The sequence below is a fragment of the Streptopelia decaocto genome (genome assembly GCF_964273445.1).
Source record: "Streptopelia decaocto genome assembly, chromosome: 7".
NCBI classification, from domain to species: Eukaryota; Metazoa; Chordata; class Aves; order Columbiformes; family Columbidae; genus Streptopelia; species Streptopelia decaocto.
The window spans coordinates 34,964,333-34,988,981 of NC_138661.1; the positions used below are offsets into that span (position 1 = coordinate 34,964,333).

The following is a 24,649-nucleotide window of genomic DNA, read 5'->3' on the forward strand; positions in this document are numbered from 1 at the left end:
TAACCATACAGATTTTAGTATGGTTGAATGTTACTTGGCCACTACTGAAAATAGATATTCAAAACATCCCATTGCATTACTCTGACACAACGCATTATTAGGACTCAAATATATTTAAATTATTATGTGATAAAGGTTAACAAACTCACTTTAAAGACCTTCACCATGAGATTCACCACATGGAAATGTACTTAATAGCTGAAATCTCCTTCCTCTCTTGTGCAATAAAATTACCTCATCCTGTAATGTCTACCACGACAGGTATAAGCAGTTACCTGCTCACTTCACTACCTAGTGGCTACAGTGTGGTGTTTTGCTTGATTTAACACATCCCATCTTAAAATACATCCATAAAGAGAGAAGGTAGTTGGGGCTGAGTCACACTTGGCTCTGACTGTATTACATCTATTGAGACTAAAGAACTTTGATTCACGTGATGGCAGCAAGATAAACTCGAGTTTTTCTCAACTGGTTGCTGAAGAAGACTGGTGGTGCAGCATGTAGTCCTGTTAAACACACATGAGACCAGGTTGCCCCTGGCAGAGCTGGTTTTCTGTGGTGTTTCCCCATCACCACCAGTGCCAGCCCACTCTCCGCTGGGACAGACCACTTTCCTTCTTCCCTCACTCCACTCTCCTGACGCTTGTATCTATGTGAAGAGCAAAGCTGGCATGTGAAGTTTTTATCACTGAAAATTAACCTACCAAAAAAAAAAAACACACCACCAAACCTTTTCTCCAGGTATTGTATTTCTACTTTCGTCCTATTGCAGCTACGGCACAAATCTCATAACGGGCAAATATAGCAGGTGGGTGCTGATACTAAGTTTGTCTGGAGGTGTAAAAAAACATCCACAAGCCTTCTTGCTTTCTGATGGGTAGAATCGCTTAAAAAAAATTAACATTCCCTTCACTGTAGGAAAGTTGAGTATGAACAATCAAAGAAACAGCTGTGATCATAATTAAGAAATCATAAGACAGTAAAGAGGTATTAGGATGTTCTTCTAAATTACCAATGAACATGAAAAAAATATTTCTCAAAATTCAGAATGGATTACCAGCATAACAAAGATCTGTCTTAACAAATCTAGCTAAATTTGTTGATTTCTAATACAATTAAACTACAGCACTTCAACCACAAGCAACTTCATACTGTCACAGCTTTCATGAAAGAAAGATATAGATGGACATACCTAAAATCTGATTTAAACAGTTTGCTTTCTAAAAATAGAAGTGGGTTTAGGCTAAAAATCTAAATGTACATATAGATTACAATATCACTATGTAGCACAAAAACTACATTTCAAAATCTTTTTATAGTAGTGGATAAATATAATTTTTTGCTGGTCAAAGTCTATTCTTTCTTTTACTGAATTAAAAGTAATGTATAGAAATTATGCAGTATTTATTAATTTTATTATCTTCTATGTGTAAATTCAAACTCCCTGAAAGCAATTTATTTTTAACATACCTAGGTCATTTTTTTTTTTCTGTACTACCTAGTTTACCTTATGAAATACATTCAAGAAACACTTGGATTTTTGTGTAAATTGTTATACCAACTACTGGGAGAATAGTTTCTCTCCAGGGAACACCGAACATGACTTTCTGCTACTGAAAATATAATTCATATGTGTTGTCAACACTATTTTCCAGTTGACAGAATTAATCAATATCAGTGTTATATTTCATAAGAGTCTTATTCTTATGGACAATTATGTCAGCACAAGGGTTTTAATAAACATTCTGTTATTTTGTGTATATTATTTCTGGCACGGTTTAATGTTTTATGAAGTATATCCTTGCCTCACCATAATAATCAGTGTGTATTGGCGCATACCTTTGGTGAGAACCTGCTTGGCTTTTTTCATCGTAATCAAAAGCCTGTTCGAAAGGGCTGTTAAGAGTCTCACCTCCTTTGGTTTGCAGTGGTATGCTGAGAATGTCAGCCTCTGCGGATGCCTCATTGTTCACGCTGATGCAATATAATGGTTCACCCAAGAAAGGAGGTTTCTTCAACCTTTCTGTGTTGAGTGCTCTTGACATAAAGTAACCTTCAGTAATACTCTTATCTCCCATCTTCTGTAAACCTTCTAGGTCATCAGGCTCCTCTGTTTGGGCCAGTGAGTCCTTTGATAAGTGACTATCAGCCGATGCTTTGCTGACATAGTAGCCGGGGATTTCACTCTCTGCATTAACACATAAGCTTTTGTCTGCAAGTCCAGCCTTTTCCTGAGCCGTTAACATCCCTACAATATGGCCTTCAACTAACATTTTGGAAAGAGTAGATGTGGAGTGAAGAGTGGAGTCTTGACTTGTGTAACAAGGGGGACTTAATCCACAAGAAAGAGATTCCTGAGACTTTGGCATGGTAACGTTGCTTATTGTTCTCCGAGGCTGCATACATTCTTCCAGAAGGGTCTTAAGCTGCTCTTCAGAGAGGCCCATTTGTTCTTCAGTCTGAAAAAAAAGGCCAAGAATTTCTTCTGTCAAAATATAATTAATGAAAAGCAGGGCTATAAAACAGTTTGAGAGATATAAAAGCACTGGCAGAGCTTTAAATTGGTATCAATATTTTTCAGTTCACACTGAGTTTAAATACATATTTAAACAATTACACCTTATATGTAACATCTTCACTAGGTTCCAGATAGATTAGACGCTGAAAGTTAGGAAAGAAGTGTGATGTCCACAAGGCACTGAAAAGCCTTTGATTTTGCTTAGTCTTCCACCAGATATCACTGCATTTCCATTATGAAAGCACATACTTTTTTATAGATCTTGGTCTGTTGTGTATACATACAGACACACACAGTTGAAGGTTTTAGTTACTGAAAGCCAAACAACACACTGCTAAAAGACTTTCAGTTGTTGGGGTGTTGCAACTGGAGTCAAAAACTGTTTTGGACAGCACCAGCCCACAAAGGTGGTCACGTATTGACTGAAGTATTCTCAGCAGCTCACGGTAGAAGTGCAACATTGCATCTCAACCATGTGACAAAAAGCAAATCAGTCACTCAGCTACAGGACCTACCACATCAAGCACATCCCATGGCATGTGACAGAAGAAAGCCCCATTTTTATGATGGTTTTACTGCTTTCTTAGGCTGTCACTGCTTGGATGGCTCAGAGATGTATCTTTGCAGTCAATGTCTTATTCAGATAGCAGCAGACTCCCAGCATTTTTATCATGCAGGTTTCCTTTACTGGGCATTTCTTAAAACGTAATATTAAACATAATGACTGATAGTAGCTGGTAAAGGTAAACAATAGCAAAGGACATTTTGCTGAGAGAGCTTTGCAATGGGGAGTTACTTCTGGCCTTTACAGTCCTTCATGTTACTTGGTAATAGAGAAGCACAATACTCCCTGACAATGTAAAGATTATAATGAAAAGACATATTTTAGATATGCATAATAAATTTGCCCATGAAATATGAGATAAAAATATATTTTATTAATGTTATAGACACTATGCTACATTTAATGGAAAAAGATGCTTTCCACCATCAAAACCTCAGCTTTAACCAGCCTCCAGGAGGCAAAGGATCAGTTGACAATCTGAGGAACTGCCTAACGCTGCAGTGATTTATGTCAAACAACAATTTTATCCACTATGCATTGACTGTTACACAGAATTTACTTTACATTGTGCTAGAGCATGGAGCTACTGTCATTTCAGAGGAAAGATAAGCATTAGATGTCTAGCTGATTTTTTTTTCCTGAAGATCTCTTATCCAACTAACAGGCATGAAATGACACTGATGTTCATGACCTGATAAGATTGCAGCCTAATTAGCACACAGATTATGCCTGAAAACTGATTATTAATGTTCATGAATGGGGACAGTTTTCAGTCAGGAAGGAAACAGCATTTATTTGTAAAACTTCTTGTGGCTATTAAAATTTAAAAGGTGACACTACAAAGTCAACAAGAAAGACATTTTAGGTTACTTTCAGTCACCATTCTGTATTTACATGTTCAAACATTACTAATAGCTAATAACTGCTACTATAGACTGATTACAGTTCAGGCACTAGCTGATATATGTAAACAATTTTATAGGTTTATTCAACCTTATTTTCATTCATTCATTTAATTTCCTTCCCAAAGACACTTTGAGTTCACTTCCAACACACAAAAGAAGACAACTGCATTAAAGAAATTGAGACATTAAGGTCTTTTCAACAACAACAAAAAAGAGCATCAACAAACTACCATTGTGTGTGTAGAGGGTTTTAAATAGATGACCATGAAATCAGGTAATTGTATCGAGATTCAGCTAATCTTGGTATCAATCAACTTGCTTTTGATAACTAAAAATGAAAGCACAATCTTAAGCACTTATTTAGGTAACAGAAAATATTATGACCTCTTCAAACTTTTCTCAGGCTTTTAAATGTTAATCCTAGAGCAGAAAGTACTCACTGATGAAAAAAAAGTCAGACAGGGAAAAGCAATGAGTAGCAAAACACGTGACAAATCAAACATGAAACATGGCATTTTTCAAATTTTCACTCTCAATCTAATCTACTGGCCCACGGTGAATTCCTTACATTTCTTGAAGGAGTATTGTAACTTGCAGGACAATGTCTGTTTGCAAGTAGTCATTATTAGAATGGACTCACTCTAAGAAACAAAATGCATTCACCCAGGCAAAGCACCATGGTAACATAGTTAAAGCACTACTGGCAGCACAGCTGCATTGAGCGTATTTCCACAGAGCAGAATATTATGCTACATGAACATAACTGTATGTGTATCACTGAAGATTCTCACATCTGGAAACCCATATGGATTCCTACATGTTTTGAGTGTGTGGTTCTATAGTAGCACATTTCAAAGCTCTTGGCCAAGATCATTTGGAGCTAATTTTATGTTAATGACAGGGCAATTCACCCACTGCATAGAGGAATTCTGCATCTGGTGTAAATGAAAGACCAAGTACAAAATGAATGTAGTGAGGAAGATCATCTGTCCCAGCCCATTTATCTGCAGTCTGCTTTTCCTTGTCCTTTTTTGTTTTAACCTTCAGGAAAATCATATGGCTTCTGTTGACAATTAGTTCATAGATTATATTGATTATTACCAGAGAGTGAGGTGGTGAGATTTAGAGCCTAAGGCTATAGATTGAAAAAGTTTGGTAAGTTATGGGCTTGCTTTCCTCCAGAGTGGCTGCCCTACAGGCAAAGCAGACTGTAAAACATCACTTATTTTTGTTCTTTCTTTATCTCTTGCTCCCTTTGGATTGCTTTGTAAGACACACTTGCAAGGATGCAGAAATAAGGAAGAAGAAAGTATCTAACATACCTCTCGAAAAATTACATTTTAAATTACTAAAGGCTCACTGATTGCAATTTTCTTGTGCCAAAGTAATTTTAGGGTTAAGGAAAAACACACAGTAGAGGAGAAGACAGCTCTTAACTCGCCAGCAGTCATCCACTCAGCAGCAAGAAATCTTCACTGGAATGAAGGCAGAAAGGCTGCTGTTGAAATCAAAGGCCGTATGTTTGCAACCACATGAGCATTTCAGCTCATGAGATCACATAACACAGCATCTGCATTAGAAGTTTGCAAAGTACACATTCACACACACCAGAAGAAATCCTGTCACAGCTAACTGCACTAGCTCACAGTCACAAGACTTGGAATCAGTAACACAGTCTTAGGGAGACACTAGTTTCTACTTCTCCCAAGGTTTCACTGCCCTCACTGTAAATAATTTACAACTCCTATGCAGAAAAAATACTTCAAGATATTTCTTTAAAAATACAAGGACATAAAATTAATGTAATTCAAAATGCAGAAACAGCACACTAGACAAAGGAAAATGAGCTATTAGGTCTGGTTCCCATTAGGAACTGGAAAACCTTTTAATTGTTCTGGCTAATTTTTAATAGGACACTGAGTCCTGCTCATTTCCTAGGCTTTTTACCATTAATGATCCAAAAAACCTAATTCCTAGACAGCAGTTTAGGAGCCTGCTAATGACATTTACTGCTTATGTGCGTCTAGTTTTTCTCACACTTGTGGCCCTTCTCTGACTGAAGATTTCTTGTTCCTTGCTGCATTCCTCGCTGACATGGGTCTATAGAGAAAACCTTACTGCATGTGGTAGGAATGCAAACTTGTAGATCGCTGTGGACAGACCTGCTGTGACCAAGGGCTTGCAAGTTCAAAGCTTTAAGTTTGTTTTCCACAACTGCAGAGTAACAGAAACAGACCAACACTGAAAGGCCTTATCAGATTTTAGCCTGGGGAGAAAGCTAATATGTCAGGATTATTTCTAATTATAGTAAATAATAATAAAATGACACACACTAAATGAATAAGCACTAGAAAGCTAGGACTATTTAAGGATACATGTAGCTGGCATGTCTATAAACACATATATTTTGTTGCTTAATCTGAAAGTATTGCAATCAACAGTTCTCATGATACTTTATTTGCTTGAAACAATTTACTTGGATGCCCTAATTTACTTAGATTTTTACTGATGTGTAGGACTGCAACAGTCTATTCTAATGTAACTGCTCTCTTCCTGATAAAAAGGCTCCATTTTAAGAGTATACTGATCTATTGAGCCAACATTCAGATTTTTGACATATCAGCACAGGAAGGTTTTGCAAGTTTTAGTTATTTCCTGACTTATTTCTCAGATAACCCTATTCTGCTTTGAAAAGTCAATTCCTGCCACATATCTCCACACTTCTCAACATGCACCATCAACTCCAAGGTCTCACCTTTAAGCATCACACCAATGCACTTGTCTATGAACTGTACTAGTCAGTGCTACTGTGGTATATTATTAATATGCCGCATACAAAAGCAGACACATCGTGTCATTGCGGAAGTGTTTTTTACAATTTCCAAAGTTATTTTGCAGCACAAAAGTCAGGATTGGTGTCCATAACTTGTAAACTAATTTAAGTTATGGGAATATGTCCTTATGAGACTGTTGTGGGTTAACCCCAGCGGGCAGCTGAGCACCACAGAGCTGCTCGCTCACTCTGCCCCCCAATCCCTCAGTGGCCCAGGAGAAGAGGAAAGGAAGAGTAAAAGGAATAAAACTTCTCTGTCAAGATAAAAATTATTTAATAAGGAGAAGGGAAAAAAGAGAGAAAGAAAACAAAACAAATTATGCTAAGGCAATCACTCGCCATCTCTCATGGACAGACCAATGCCAAGCCAGTTCCTGAGTGAAAGATGCATAACTTTCTACAACTCCCTGTTTTCTGCTTTTATTGCTGTGGATGATGTCATGTGGCATGGAACATCTCTTTGGTTAGTTCGGGTCATCTGCCTCATTGTGAGCCCTCCCAGCCTATTGCGCATCCCCAATCCATTCCCTGGGAGGGCAAAGTGAGAAACAGAGAAGGCCCTGACGCTGTGCAAACTCTGGTTAGCAACTGCTAAAACACAGATGTGTTATCGGCATTGTTTTGGTCACAAATCCAAACCACAGCACAATACCAGCTGCTGTGCAGAAATTTAACTCCATCCCCGCCAGACCCAGTACATCTGCTTTTAAATATAACTTCTTAAGTGTCCTGCACATCACGTTATGGCTTTTAGTGCTTGTTTTAATAACACTACATTAGAAGAAGGAGCTTAACACATGTAAAAGAAAACCCTAATATTTTCTCTGTATGGTATTTCAGAAGGGCTATTTCAGAATGTAACGAGAGAAAACTTAACTAGAGTAGATCAAAAACACGCTTACAATTCCATGAGCATGTTTCTGGAGAGGACAGTAGCATTTATTGATCTGGCGGTGTTAAAAACTAAGACTGGAAGCTGAACAATGGATTCAGAAACTAAGAGTTCCTTGTGCTACAATGATGATTTACCATGTGGTGGTTCTGTGCTTATGTCTAGTTTGGGTGGGTTTGAGGATTTCTGTGCTTTTTTCGGGAAAGACATAAATCTTTAAGAATGAATGGGATTCCTGAGCCATAGGAGAAAATCTGGTTTTGCTCTTTTCCTGCTGTCTTTCCTTCTGCTGGTTACATTCTCCCTTCTCTTATTTGTTTCCACTGAGTCAATTTTCTGTAGCAGATGCTACTGCTAAAAGCCAGAAAGCAGAAAGGACAGAAGCATCAGGGCAAGAAAACAGGAGTACCAGAAAAAAAGAGATTGGTGGGCATCTGGCAGCATCACTGAAAAGAAAACATCATGAGCCATTCAAACCACAACATCAAAGCCATTATCAGACTCATGGAATCATATAAAATCTCCATTAAAAAAAATTAAAATGATAAAATTAACTTCCTTAGTAAACTGGAAGGAAAAAAAAACAAACAACCCTGAAGGTTTTTTTCCCCTTTCTCTGACAAAGAGAAATCTTAAAGAAATCAAAAGGGGACATGAGTTCATACAATTTTGCTCTTAGAGTAGCAAAGTAGGCGAAAATTGTGAAGAGACATGGTAATTGCAGCAGTTAATTTCTTTTTGATTTTTAAGATAGCCTACAGGTTACACAAGCAAAAATAGTTATGACAAGTTCTTGCAGGCAAAAGTAATTTAAACATGCATATTTTAGTCATTACAAAAAGCCTTAATGCGTGTTATTGTCTTTCTCAAAAATATCCAGTCAAATGCTTTTGGTTTGAATGTGCAAATAATGAAAAACTGCTTCATCAGCTATGCCACACCCTGTAGATTCACAAAGAAAAAGCAAATGGATGTTCAAGGTGACAGAAAAAAAAAAAAAAAGGAAGCTAAAGTATGTTTTACAATCTCTTTCTTCTCATTCAATACCATAGACACTAAGGTACATTACGGACAGACAGAGTTTGCATGGTACTACACTAGAATATAAGTGAAGAGGTTTTGATGGTTGTGTGAAATTCTTCCTGTAAACATATGGAAATAATTTTATAACTTTTAAAGATCCAAAAAGCTTTATTTCTGAATTGCTACAAGTCCTACTTTTTATCCTTCATTTTCTGGAGCTTACTTTCAATCGTAGCTTCCTTTCTTGGTAGCTTTTGATCCACAGGCTGTAAACATTTTCTAGGCGCCTGCATATTAGCAACAAAGTTTTCACCCATGGACACCAAAATCTAAATTTTTGAGAAGGTAACTTTAGGAAACAAAATTTGAAAAAGTCACACAGTGACAATATTGGATTCAAACCTAAACAGTTTAAATATCAAATATAGCTCATTAAAAGATGTATTTCGATTAGCATGCTGGCTGCTTCTGTCATTTTAGGAACTAATATACATAAGACTTATGCACCACATTACAAAAGAAAGTTAAGTGAGTTTTGATTTACTGTTACGAAAAAGTAAAACTGGTAAAAAAACTCTTATATTTTATTACCAAATTAACTTATGAATAGTAGGTTTTACACAACAAAGGATGCAGCTGACAAAGAACATCAAAGGAAACTCTTTATATATTGTGTATAATACCTAAATACAAGAGCAAATAAAGGGTAATAGAAATTGTTCTAAATTAACTTAGAGATATTTTTCCTGTTTAACTGATCATTCCTAAAATACTGGTGAATGTGAAACTGGCTAAATCTGGTAAAGTCTGACCTTCCTAAAACATAAACTATTACACACAAAATAAATTATATGCAAACAAAACCAAGTTATTTAGAGTTCTTTGTTAGTGGCTAGGAATTATTATTACCTAAGCAGCTGAGCCTGCTGAGTTAAATAAATTGATAAGCCAATTTCTGGTAATTATAGTCTCTTTCAGAGGTACTCGGAGATGTTTCATGCATTTGAATTTACTGTTTTCTTTATTTCAATCCTGTTTTATCTGAATTTGAGAAACTAAATAGGAGCTGAAAATGCAAGGAACTAGTTTTGATCTTCTGATGAGTAATAAAAACAAATGCAAGATCTAGTATCCTAAAATCACAGAGACTTTTCAAGCAACAGGACCAATCCACTAACTGCAGGTAATACTTCCTTTTAGAAGAAAACAAGTAGCTTTAAACAGAGGTTGTTTGTTTTGGTTTTGGTTTAAACATTTCAAACATCATAATGAAATCTGAATCTGTTCAAGAGATATCCTAAAATGTTATAATGTTATTCTATTCTCCTCCCTAACTGCAACCAGTGTTTGTAGTGTTCTCATACCTCTTGCCCTAAGATCCAAAGCCTAGTTATAACTGTACAGCATATTTGACTTTTGTATATATTGTATAATATAAAATTGTATCAGTTAAAGCTTCAATAGTTTTCAAACACTGTTGTCTTGCTAATTAATAATACTCCAGCCCCCTCATAAGCAGCACGGCACAAATTTCTACTAAGCAGGAATCAACAAAGGAAGAAATTTTATTCCGTACCTTTATCAGAACAAAAGCTAAGAACTACCGTTCTAAGTAAACATACATTAAACTATGTAATTTAATGTGCATAAAGTATCTTTTCCTGGTCAGGGCGAAGAGGTCACAACTTAATGTAATGGGTGTATTTAATTGAAAATCAACTCATCTGAGTACTCACTAAACAATAAGAGTCAAATGTTCTTCAGAAAAATAATTTAAAAGTTTAAGAATTTTAAAAGCTGCACAAATCATTATGTAACCCCCCACTTGATTTAAACACTAAACTACGATAACAGTCTCTGCTTTAAGTCACTTTGAATTTAAAATCCATCTGCTCCAAGGTTGTCAACAGATGTTTTGCAAGAATTTAGCTCTTCTAACTTCAGATTAATTCAACATTTAGCTCATCTAATCTACTGCATTTGTAGATAAAAAAAACTAAGCATTGTACTGTATATGAGTCACTATATATTTTTTTTTTCTCTCATTTCTAAAATCTTTCTCAACAAATGGATTGCTCCCTGGTTTTAGAGCACTTGATTTCATGCACTTTCAAGTATTCTTAGATTAGAAAGCAAGTTTGTTTTAACTGAACACACTGAACGTGTGCAAAAACACAAGACACAAATTCCTCAGCTGGCATTAACAATCTCTCATTCTGAATAAGAATTTCATTTTTCCAGCCTCTGCTGAAGAAGCAGAACTTCTGCAATCAAGGCTCTTTAGCATTCAAAAGTTTCCTAAACATCATGGTTTGTGTTTTTAACTCTTTGTTATTAAGCATTTAACAGATTTCATTCCATAAAAATATCTTCTGTGAATATTATTAAGTTGTGGCTTTAATTTTCTGCAAAGCCAGTGGAGTAGACAAAAATGCCTTGATGTGGTTGCAGCTGTTTTCTGTTACAAAAACCCATTTATTTTTTCTCTTTTCGGTCATGTTGGCTTTTATTTTTCCAAGAAATAGATACAATGTAGCATAATGGTACCAGAGCATCATCTTAGAGCAATTTCAAAACTCTGCAACAAAGTACCTTCATCTTTTAAGAACACTTGCAGGTCTGTACCCTACTACACAAACAGAAAATATGAACAGGAATAATACTAAGAGCACGAAGATTTGCTTCTTCATAACGTAATAAACTTTGCTGCAAGTGCTAAAACACCAATAAAACTAACAAAATGCCTCCATCCAATTAGAAGGAAAACAGGGAGGCCACAACCGTGATCGAGGTGACCTAAGTAGTTCGGTGTGAGCTCAGTGTCACTGAAAACAAGGACTGGCCCAAGGAGCAGTGAGCCATAAAGACACATCAAAAAGTAACTATAGACAGAAGCTTAAAAAAGAACAAAATAATACCTTATGTATTCTAGGCATTCAGACCATATTTGCTGATATTCTTTAGGGACACAAGTACCTCTGAATACCGACTTGTTCTATATAACATACATATATATACAGAAAACCTGACCTGGGATATATATATTTTGGAGATGGAAATATTTTCTTCCCATATTGGAAGTATGATATGAAGGAAGTTCTGCTATATGTGGAATAACAAGATACAGAAACCCACAGTGAAGTAATACAGGTAGCGTACAATCTCAGTTATCCAAGTTAAGGAAAAAAAGCATGCAATTTCTTTTATCAATGTGTTTTTCTTACAGCATTTATGACTCTGCACTAAATACAGATGACAGCATTCCCCTCTCTGTTTCACGTTCATGCCACTTAAATCAAGAGCCTCAGCCCTGTGCTAATGTCAACTCATGTTCCCCAGGGCCCTCCCAGGCAGTGGAGACACCGGCACCTCAGACCATAACACAACCCAGCTAAAATCTAAAGAAAGAATACTTGGAATTTTGTTTACAAATTACTGTTTTAAATCTGAAGCCTTTCTGACAGTACAATTCAAAGGATACTAAGCAAGAAGAAGTAGAGATCACTATTACAACAGAAACTGGGTAAATCACAGAGGATTAGAAAACGGTATATAAGACACTACTCTCGATAAATGTGTTTCTAATAAATCTGTTGAAGTATGGAATCGTGAAGACACCTAGCTTTAAATAACAAGACCCATAATGTATCACGCTGGCTTGGCGTTCATTGTCTCGTTGTTGTAGTTCATCCCACAAGCTCAATAAAAGAGCAAGTACATATTGCCATGTACTGGCCAATGCAAGCACTCAAACACCGAGAGCCAGGACACCTCTCCAAAAATAGGAGGTCTAGCATATCAGAAACTATAATTTTTTTCTTGTATTGATTTTTTAATTCTTATAGTTTTAAGGAAAGGCTTGGTTTTGTCTTTTTTTAATAGAAGCAAAGATTCTACTGCAATTATGGCACTGCAAAAACCTACAGCTTTAACAGTACCAAAAAATTACACAACTTGTGGGAAAAAAGACAGAGAAGTTGGCAATATTTGTAGTTATGTGAATTGCAAATATGGAATCCTGCCTCGCAATGGCAGGACTATTAAGTCTCTTTAAAAAATTTTTTTTAAAAAAGTTCCATTTACTTCTCATTAAATGTTTCTGATCCTTCCAGTTCATGGCATGAATAATTACACACACTAAGGAATATCCCATCTAAAAATCTACGGAATTGTCATTGCCTTTTAGAGAAAAATAACTGTACATAAGCATAGATGAATGAGTAAGGGTAGGAATAGTTTCATCACATCTCAGTTTCTGCTTATAGGAGGTCAGCGAAAGAACTGATACAGAATTTTTCTTTTAGTGTTTGGTGGGGCCTGTTGGCACAGGGCAAGTCCAAAGTTTCTACAGGAAATGTGAGGTTGCAGCTGTGCTTGTCAACATGGACAGATTTTATGGAGTGTTGAAAAAACCATTTTTTTAAAAAGGAAGAGAATAATCAAGAGTCCTTTTCTAAAGAATGGAAGAGTATTTTGAAATAAGATACCTGCATCTGGCTCTTCTATTTCCATTCAGAATGAAAACCCAAAAGCATTTAGGAAGAACATGATGAACAATACTGCCCCAGGGAAAACATTTGATTTGGAGTTTCAAGTCTGCCTGCACTCGTTCCTTATTTGGGGGGTGGGGGACAGATATCTTTTCAGTAAGTACAAGAACAGGAATTAAACCTTGAAGCATTCAAATATACATCACCAGAAAATTTGCATTTACCACATCACGATAAAAAAACTAAAACTGGGATAAACCAGTGCTAATCTATTATTATTACTTGATGTTTGACAGCTGTTTTTTAAAAAAATCAGAAATACAAACTGATAATATTTATTTCTTGCCTAACTACAAAGTTCACTCTTCAGAAGGACTAGTTGTTAAACTAAACCTTAATTTTGACTGTTTATTAAAACCCTTACAGTTTTTCCTCAGGCTTGTCTAACACATATCATAAATGTGCAACAGTACCAATGATCATATTTCTGCTGGCATGATAAATTTCCTGCATCATTATAATAAAAATCCATGCATTTATGTCCTTGCCAAACTAGAAACATTATAAGACCGGGTGGGAGAGCCAACCTCCTTTCTTTTCTTCTGGGGTGATGAGGAAAAACTTCACAGTTACTCTCTGCCACTAAGTTTATAGTAGTTTTCAGTTCTCTAGGCCTTAGAAATAAAAAACCCTTTCAGCACCTTCTGTTGCTTTTTTTCTCACTCTGAGATTCTTTCTCATGTCCCTGAACAAAGACATCTGGAAAAGTAAAAAATGTTGCAGTTCCTCATTGTTATTATCCTGGTTTGTGTAATCAGAAGCACAGGTAAAAAGACAAAAAGCAAAAAGCCTTCGCTCACTTTACACAGACAGGAGGTTGATTTGAGTGTGGAAGCTGTGGGCCAGTAGGTACCTAACACAACACTGCAATCCGCCTGATTCCTTCCCTTCACCTACTCGTTGCGGGTCAACCCACGCCTGGTAAACAAGAGATGGCTGCGCACTTGGAACCAAGGGCAATGACGGCATTTGGCAGGTGACACAGACACACTGGGCAGGCTCCTGGACTTACTCCTCATCGCCAAAGAGAACGCCACCAGCCAAGCGCCAGAGATACACCAAAACAGGTAGCCCAAATAGCCTCGACTAAGCGTGCCAGCTTTCCCACACCAGGGACATAAAATAATTGTGGTCATGAAGAAATCTAAAGGTTTTACAGTAAAAAGATTCACAGTTTAAAAAAATGATGTCTTGATGAAATAGGAGTATTTTAGTGCTTGAATATTTCACACATTTTCTGCAGAACATGCTCATATACAAAACGGGATTTAAAACAGCTGTGTAAACAATGGTTCTAAGAAATCTTATTTTTAGGGAAATCAATACAATTCTAGAAACAAAAAAACAAATTAGCAAACTGTAAAATGGTACAGCTCCGCATAGCTCACAGAAAAGTTAATGTTTTGCAGTTTGAATTGTATAATTGCTGTAGGAATAGCTAAAAAGTTTTCTTAAATGAAATTTGGGAAAATCCCATTTATACTCAATTATATACTCCACTGCACAAAATGGAAACAAATCTAGTAAAAGACATGAAAGCACCAAGAGACTCATGTTTTTCAAAAGAAAGTTACATAAATGTATCATGCATTTGGGATCCAGGTGACTCTACTGGAGCTGGAGCCTGCCTTTTGCCCATGAAGTCAAAGTTCACATGTCACTCATAAGATCTAAAAGATTAATTTACAAAAAGTCTGTGTGATCACATTACAAGGTCAATGGCTTAAACACAAAGCTTGGTGCACCCCAGTTGCTTGGAACTTTCTTTACTGCACATTGGAATGTTTTTGGCTGGCTGCTTTGGTAAAAGAAAAAAAACAAAGCTCACAGCTGTGTTTCTGATGTATTAATGATGACATTGTTGGTTTTAGAGGACACTACACTACCCTCGGTTATGTGGAATCACAGCTACCGAATCAGCAGGCAATGGCACGGTCAAGTGGTTCGTGTGCATCTTCCAGGCAGTTAGCAGAAAGTTCCTAATTCAGATAGAGAGTTCCTGTTGAAATACACTGAGAAATTAATGGATCATATTTTTTAAAACAAAAAGTAGAAGCTTAGGGTGGATGGTAAGTATTTAAAAGTCATAACTTCTTTAACCAAGGACACTCACTGCTTAGGTTAACATGGTTTTTCATTAAGCTTTTTAATATTTCAAACTTTTAAAGTTTTAAACTTTCAGGATAGCTGGTCAAATTATTCGAGCTTAACATACTGACGTTCTGATTGAAACACGGTTAATATATAAGGCTAAGACAAGTATAACAGATATCCATAGAAAGAGATACACCTCTGAAAACATAGTTTAGCAGCATTCCAGCATTATTATACTGTATAAGATGCAATAAGAGCATACTAGAAGAGGTAGAAGTTCTAAGTATCTGATTTTTTTTAATGTTATTGACAATAATAAAAACATACATAAATATCTAACCTGTTGTTGTTAGAAACACAAAAATCTATATAAATACCAAGATCAGATACAGCTGCAACCTGAAAGAATATTGCTGTGTAGTAGTATGGCCTCTGCAACGTGATTATGCGTGTGCATACCAGCCTGACTGGCACAAATTGAGAGCTATATCTAAATGTTAAAATGAAGAGGTTTTAATTAAGAAAGACATATCGTGATTTTGAGCAACACAGTGGATATTCTATCCTTTTTAGAGACCTCAGAAACCCATTCCTTCTGGAATTTTAACAATGAATTGTTGTGGATCTCACTAGTCCGCCTGGCAGGAGACACAACCAACTTGTTCCTGCCTTGTGGCTTTACAAACACAATAGAACCCAGAGTCAACGACAGCCATGAATAGTACCACACTGAATATATTCTATAGCTTATTAGGGATGGATGGTTTTCTCTTAGAAGATCATAGAGGTAGTTTGAAACAGTGGGCTTACAAAAAACTAAATTTAGTTCTACCATTGCTAGGCAAATGTTTGAACCATTAGAAAAAAGGAGAAATCAGAAGAACTCTTCCTTGTTTGAAACAGAAATGTTTCAAATGTGCCTAGCTTTACCAAATTCCTCTGGGTTTTAGATCTGAAGAACACGAAGGCACCTGACTGGATCCTACAAAAATACCTAAGTTCCAAAAAGGGTGAGCGTCCAGACAGGTTTGGGGGTTTTTTTCACTCTTATAAGTTAGCCTTAGGCTTTTCCCAGATCAGTAAACTGGCTGCTCTGAATATTATTCTAAACCACATAATCCTCACCCTGAACTGCAGAGAAAGCCCAGGAATTAACATACATTCACTCAATAAAGCTTTAACTGACTTGCCTATAATGGGAGGGCAGAGAGTTAGCTGAGCCACTCCACTCACATTTCTCTCACGATGTTCCTAGAGCTTGCTTGGTAGCAGTTCATATGTTGTTTAAATATTTTTTTAAAGTCTTCCTAATGAAAAGGAATCAATGATTTAAGTATCTCTTACTCACTTGCTTTATATCTATATACATGGAGTGGGGGTGAGGGTGTGCAAGTATGTATGCATAAGCCCACCACGCACCCTAATGAATTTATTCTACTCACTTATTGGTTTATTCACAAAACCAGAAATATCTGGATGGGCACAGGAAGAGCCTGCAAATGACAACAGTACAAAATAATAAAGCATTAAGAATAAGTTAGTAAGTGAAGGGGGTGCATATAATGCAAAATCCTTTCTGCAGTATTAAGTAGTCAATTATATAATTAAAAAACCACACCAATATTTGACTCTACGACATGAAGAGAAAATCTGGATCTCTGCATCTCCTAAAACCACAAAACAGACCCATATGTTCATGAAGTGAACCATATGGAAAAAATTCATCTTTTAAAAAAATTCAGGAATAATAAGAAGACTCATCAAAGATCCTGATACTTTCTACAATGAGGAACTTAAGATTTATTTTTCTCATGACACAGGAAAAAAAGGTTCATACTAAAAACTTCAAAAGGCTACTTTGAGGAGGAAAAAAAAAGAGAAAAAGAAAAAGAGCAGTGGATATTTGTTGATACAATAAATACAATGAGATAAGAACTAAAAGGACAGCTTCCCTTCTCTGAATGAAGCCTCTGCATTTCCAATGAGCAGAACTTGGTTGACAGTTCTATCTGGGGGCATCTTTCGGCTTTTGGACAGCCCCAAGGGCCAGGTACTGCACCGCCTGGGCAAACAGGGGCGCACCCTGACAGAGACGGGAGACACAGCCTTGCCCTGCTCCAAACCCTCACAGCTGGTTATAGCTGTGGTATGAAACCAGCCTGTCTGAAGTCAGAGCCCTGCATAAGACATGCCAACACACCTTGGGACAAGAACAGCTTGAGAGTCAGGGAACTAATAATCCGCTTTATTCAATATCTTGTCCTAACACAAAAGCGAACCTGGTCCTGAATTTAAAAAACACCTGTAGCTATTCTGAAGCTGCTGCAAATTAAACAGGAGGAGTTTAACCTGCTAAACTTCATTATCTACTAAAAGTTCTATAGTTCTAAAAGTTCTATTACGTATGAAATAAAGACCAAAGATACCGTGCTCATAACAGGGCAAATTATGTTTACCATCCAAATTATATTCCTGGCTTTTCTATTGAAGTTTTTCTGTTCAGCCATTTACTGTATCCCAGTTTGTCTCTCTGAAGAAAAATTGCTATTTAAGGGACAAAATGGTTCAGTCAAAAAGCTTGACTCGAGAGCTCTGAGTTCCTTAAATAAAAAAAAAATCATATGATGGCAAGAAAGAATGCTAATATGGGAAGCTATGCAATATTGTATGTGCTCAGAACGAGAACTCGGACCTACAAATCACTTTGCACAATGATGTGCTTTTATTCATACAAGTGATTGCAAAATCGAGATTACAGGTTAAAAAACAGAGTTTGAGAAAAGTAAGCACAAAAAAACCTCAAATAGTGAAGAGGAAACTAGATTCTGTATTTCTTCTGAAAACAGAAATTAGAAACAGTAGGACACCGTAAGTGGTTAAATGTTACATTATTTGAACATTAAAGTAAAACATTTTATTGAGAATCATGTAAAGGTAAGATTACTAAAAAATAATAGAAAGAGGAAAACACTGATGAACAGAGCTAAAAATGCAAGGTAACATACATCATAAAAATGAAGGAACTTTTAATTCAACCTCCTCAGTTATTACTCCCTTCATAAAACATTTCATATAATTTAGGACCATATATTATCATTTTCTCTTCACTTATACAAAGAAAAATAACATAAGAAAATGGACTAGAGCCTGTTCACCAGCACATATCTTCTAATCTCTGCATATGCATTGACACAGACTGTAATCACGTCTGATTTGTTAGTGCAGTTCAGTGAATCCTTTATTGCTATTTAATCCTGACTGCTGTATATCCTATGATTGCCAACTATCTACATAGTCCTTATTGCACAGTATGTCTTACACCATAAAAGTACAGAACTGTCATTAAAATCACCGCATTACTAAATACACTAAAATCATTCCTAAAGACGAGTGCCAAAGCAAGCTTTCTGAATGCAATTAGCGTGCACTTTTTCCAGTAGTATCTGAAGAGAAAAGCACATTTTGAACATATGAACAATTCAGATGATAGAAAACACCACGCAGTAATGCTGTGGTATACTGATGTGCTCTTTGCAACTGCATAGTTCAGTATTCTTGTCATATAGCTACAAGGAGCTTGAGTAGAGCCACAGACAATATCCAGATGTGAGATTATATGATAGGCCTTTTAATAGCATCAAGGAACTCATAGCCTGCAGAAGATAAAGGGCAAAAACTTCTTTTCCTTTCTAATTTTGGCTTGTTCAAGGGGTGGCTTGTGGGCAAGCTCCTTCAGAACCATGACAGAGTGGCCCACTGTAGTCTGACCCTCCTGCTCATCACCTTCCTTGACATCTACATGTAAAATTCTTGTAAAGCAGTATTAATTATCTACTTGTATTCCCTGCTTGAGGGGATTTTTTTTCCTGTAAAACACAAAACCTTTGGGGTTCATATATATCCTCCAGCACATTTACCTATTTACCCCCCAAAAATATAAACATGCCTAGACAAAAATCCACTCACAATTTTCAGACATGCACCTTATCCCAACCTTGCCAAAATCATTAGACACTACCATGATGTAATTTGTAGAAATAAGATGTGAAGTATGCTGTCTATACGCATGGCACCCAAAAGCCTCATATTCATGCTTTTAAAGCATTTCCTCCTTTCTTGAGAAACATAAAGAATACCGGGATTGTTAGTTTTTATTCAGAATGTAACAGTAAATCAATAGAGTATATCTTTCCAGCTATGCAATAAAACAATGAAAAAGTATTAGAAAATAGAGAAATAAAAAAATCTTTTGTTTCAAAGAAGCTAATGTAAGTAGATATCAAATATTTAGTCATATTTCTTCAAAAATATGAACACATTTGATAAGATATAAAATCATAGAATCACAGCATAGTTGAGGTTGGAAGGGACCTCTGGAGATGGCCATGTCCAAACACCTTGCTCAAAGCAGAGTCAACTGGAGTAGGGTGCTCAGGGCTGTGTCCAGTCAGGTTCTGACTCTCTTTGAAGATGGACACAACCTCTCAGCCAGCTGTTCCAGTGTTCAATCACTCCTACAGTATTTTTTCTCGCTTATGTTTAAAATGAATGTCATATATTTCGATTTGTACCCATCTCTTTTTTTTTTTCTGCAGGAAAAGATATTAAAATAGTGCTTGTGAAGCCTCCTTTGTGATCTGGTTTCCACTAATTGCATTCTGATTCTAGTTAAACTACAATAAACTTGAAATACTTACAAAGGAGTGCCTGAAAAAAATTCACACAATGCCAGGAATTTAATACTCTTAACCACCACGAGATTTTAAAGCTCTTTCTTAAAAAACTGAAACAATATGTGCCACCATCAATAAGAACAAGGGAGACTATCTCACATTTCATCTTCTAACACCAAGTGAATTAATTTTCCTTTAACAGTCTCAGTAAATCATCATAACAGTTTAACAACACTTTGTTCACAAATATTTACATTCTTTTGTGAGCTTGCTAAAGTTGCTATTTGCTTGACTACTCTAAAAAACCAAAATCATCAGCCCATTGCTGGGTTACATAAGATGGGTAGCAAAACAAAGCTTAAAAAAACAGACAGACATCTTAAATTGTAAGCACATGAAAGAGTGGATGAAATTCATCTGAGTTTTACATTGTAATTTGTTGTCAAGTTAAACATTCACCAAGAACTTTTTAGTACAAAACTGCTCAGTGTCAAACATATCAAATGCATATGCCAGTCTGAAGTCGTGGCTGGACTGCCGTCCAATGGGACAGCTGCTGTTCGTCAATCCATATACAATCTCAAAAACAGCTGCTAGCAGGAAAACCCTGGCAACAGAGCACTCAGCCCAGGCCAGCTGATACAGAATCTATTCAGGGTCTCCCAGACAGCATTTGCAGGCCATGGTGACTCCGTTCTAATGACAGCTCCACCATCAGGCTCAGCACCACTGCTGCAGTCAGATCCCTGGGCTGTCTAGAGCGGGAGCTGGCACACAGTGATACAATACGCATTCTTGATGTTGCATTACTCCATACAGAAACTGCATACTTCGGCTTCATCTCCCAACCCGCTCAGGACAATGGGTCCTCTCTGCCAGTCTTGCTCATCACTACCCTCAAATATACTTTTTTTTCTTCCAGAAGGTTTTAAGGGCAGCTCATTTACAAAGCACGATTTGTGCTAAATATCATGTCTGCTCCCACAGCGTACAGGCAAGTGACTTAAGAGCCACAACCTCCTCCAGTTCAGTGTTTCTTTATTCAACCACAAAAAACAAGCACCAGATTGCAAGTCAGGAAAAACTCCAGAGGTTTCTAGTAAAAGAGTGTAGACACATGACATCTGCGCAATATAAACTAAATTGATGGTTGCTATATCCCATCATGAAATCCAAGTGAATCACATAGCTCAAAGATCATTTTAAGACTCTCAGCTTTGACTGAAAGCTCTTATTCACAAAACTATAAATTAATTGTCCCTATTGATTTTTCTCCCTATCTCCTTTGCTAAATATTGGTACAAAAAATGAGGAGTTTGTCTCACTGATTACTAATTCTACAAGTTCTCTTTGATAATGAGAAATTTACTAGTTGTGCCTTAGTAGCCCAATAATTCTATTTAATGAATCAGGAAATACTGGTCTGTACCAAGGTGGGGAAATACTGTTCTGTACCAGGGGCACATTTTTTCCTAAGTGATTCATTATAGAACAATAAGGTATTCACATTATGAAACCAATTCCAGGTCTCAGGTTAAGGTAATACTGCAACTCCTGAGATGTAAAGCATTTTTAACTTTTATTGAGGCTTCATGACTGCTCAAAGAATCAAATCCAGACTTAATGCTTTCAAATGCAACAGAATTTGAAATGGAATAAAAGACAAAATACATCAAAGAAAAAATTTACTTGGCAACGTTAACATGCCATGAAGAATAAATTACATTACACAGTGCATATTGATCTATCTTCTTTTAATGAAAGTATGCTTATCTTAATTCTCTTCTTTACCACCTGAGAATGCTTTACACAGACTTCACAGGTGACTGTAATTGGATTGCCTTCAGGTGTACAATGGTTTGTATTCAGCATTTTACAGGTACACAGGCACTGATAATCTAAAGGATCTGTAGCCTCCCCATAATAAGTTTTATGTGGCATATTCACTTCAGGTCTTGTAATAAGTAATTCCCGCGAGGACTGCAGTTTCCCTGTTCCTACTGTCTGCCATGCTGTGACTGCATCCAGCTCTAACTTGTAAGAAATTCTGTGACATCCATTTATTCATAGTCTGCTCATCTTGACTTTACCTTGTTTTCCCTTCAGACTTTACCAGATCATTCAATAATTCTAGGTTGCTCTAAATTTTATATATATATATATGCTTTTTCCTCCTGATTCTCTGGCCTGTCTTTGAAAAGGCTATATCTCATTGCAGTAACTTTCCACTCATATGAGTTCTCACCAAATCACATCAATTGTGTCACATACCTTCATCATATATTAAGATTTCCAATTACATGATTTATTCAGCATAGTTCTTGCAACAGTACACTTATCTAACATACATCTACCAATCTATTTATTGCTCCTGCAGGCCCCCACCCCAACAGTTCTCAAGAAACACATCCACCCTGGTTGGCAGACCAATCTCCAAGTTGCCATTTCTGCTTACCTGTGGATTTCCATCACTCATTCTGCCCCTCCTTACTTTATTAATGGCTTGTCAAACATCATCCTACAGTCAAACATTAAAGCACTCTTGGCAAGAGCAACCTATATGGATAAGCAGAGAGCAAGGCTCATCTGATGACTCTCAGCCTTTCAGCAACACCTCCCATCAAAAATCCCAGGAAGCAGCAGTTCACCTGCCAGACAAGTACTTCAGGCTGGTGAGTCTCCTAACTGCTCTCAGGATGAAACCATCAACCACCACTATCTTGTGGTGCCTCCGCAATGCAGATTCAAGGGCTTCCCTGTGTTTGGCAAGGTATAACTCCTCTTTCTCAAATGCTGGGGCTTCATCTTCACTTCCTGTCTGAACAGCACAGCTATTCTTCAACTCAACAGGCAGTTAGAGGTGGAATACAATCTGCCTTCTGATGAGATCAGAAATTGCAGTGGCTAGTTTCTCCTGTTAATGCTGACATTACAAAATTTTCTAACCAGCTGTAATCTGTTCTTTGAATATACTGTGGAAGTGGATGTACTCATGAATATATTGCAACCTGACTAATTCTCATTGTAATTCTCTCACTAATTAGTGGGAATACAAAAGAATAAATCAGACTTAATAATTTAACAAAGGTACTGCTTTGTCGTGTCGAAGAGGGCTAAAAATTTGTTAGTTTATTTTAAACTTCTTTTTAAAACATCAGCCATACCCTGGCCTTTTTTTTGTGGTAACACTCACATCACCTATTACTATTGAGAAAGATGCCAAAATGGTTAGAAAGACTAAATCACAGAATCATGGAATGTTAGGGATTGGAAGGGACCTCAAAAGATCATCTAGTCCAATCCCCCTGCTGGAGCAGGAACACCCAGATGAGGTTACACAGGAATGTGTCCAGGCAGGTTTTGAATGTCTCCAGAGGAGGAGATTCCACAACCTGCCTGGGCAGCCTGTTCCAGTGCTCTGATACCCTCACTGAGAAGAAGTTTCTTTTTATATTTAAGTGGAACCTCCTGTGGTCCAGTTTGTACCCATTACCCCTTGTCCTACCATTGGTTGTCACCAAGAAGAGCCTGGCTCCATCCTTGTGACACTCACCCTTTATATATCTGTAAACATTAATAAGGTCACCCCTCAATCTCCTCCAAGCTGAAGAGACCCAGCTCCCTCAGCCTTTCCTCATAAGGCTCCACTCCACTCCACCATCTTTGTTGCTCTGCTCTGGACTCTCTCCAGCAGTTCCCTGTCCTTCTTGAACCAAGGGGCCCAGAACTGGACACAACATTCCAAGTGTGGTCTCACCAGGGCAGAGTAGAGGTGAAGGAGAACCTCTCTCGACCTACTGACCAACCCCCTTCTAATACACCCCAGGATGCCATTGGCCTTCTTGGCCACAAGGGCACAGTGCTGGCTCATGGTCATCCTGCTGCACACCAGGACCCCCAGGTCCCTTTCCCCTACACTGCTCTCTAATAGGTCATTCCCCAATTTATACAGAAACCTGGGGTTGTTCCTGCCCAGATGCAATACTCTGCACTTTCCCTTGTTACTTTTCACTAAATTTTTCCCCGCCCAACTCTCCATCCTGTCCAGGTCTCGCTGGATGGCAGCACAGCCTTCTGGTGTGTCAGCCACTCCTCCCAGCTTGGTGTCATCAGCAAACTTGCTGACAGTGCACTCTAGTCCCTCATCCAAATCACTGATGAATATATTGAATAGTACTGTCCCAGTACCAAGCCTTAAGGCACTCCACTAGATAAATGGTTGAAGTGATAATAAAATAAATTATACTCATATTTTTTCCTAAAGTAAGGTACACATGGATATCACAAACCTCAGGATACCATCAGAGGAAATACTCAAATTCAAAGATTTAATATCACTTGACAGAAATACAGCAGAAAAGAAACCTACCATCTGTGTGATCTTGCATGCTATAAGCAGAATAAGCTTCAACTCAATTTGTACAAGAGAGATCTGATTAACTCCTAGTTCATGACTCAGCTGACTGTGAATAAATAATAGATCTTTGTCCTACAGAGACATATAGACATTCTGTAATATGACCAGTCTTTTCTAAAATTGAGGTTTTTAACAACAGTGCTAGAGATATCCCCTGGTACTTTAAGCAAACAGGTATT

At 37.2% G+C, this 24,649-nt stretch overlaps 1 protein-coding gene across 2 annotated transcripts in view; it reads right to left on the minus strand.

Moving 5' to 3' along the window:
• FSIP1 (fibrous sheath interacting protein 1) overlaps positions 1–24,649 on the minus strand; it is an 83,783-nt gene that overhangs the window by 2,204 nt on the left and 56,930 nt on the right. For both annotated transcript variants that reach the window (XM_082058787.1, XM_082058788.1), the window contains one exon: positions 1,913–2,459. In XM_082058787.1, the coding sequence (XP_081914913.1) occupies positions 1,913–2,459 (547 nt within the window). The remainder of the gene's footprint in view (positions 1–1,912; positions 2,460–24,649) is intronic.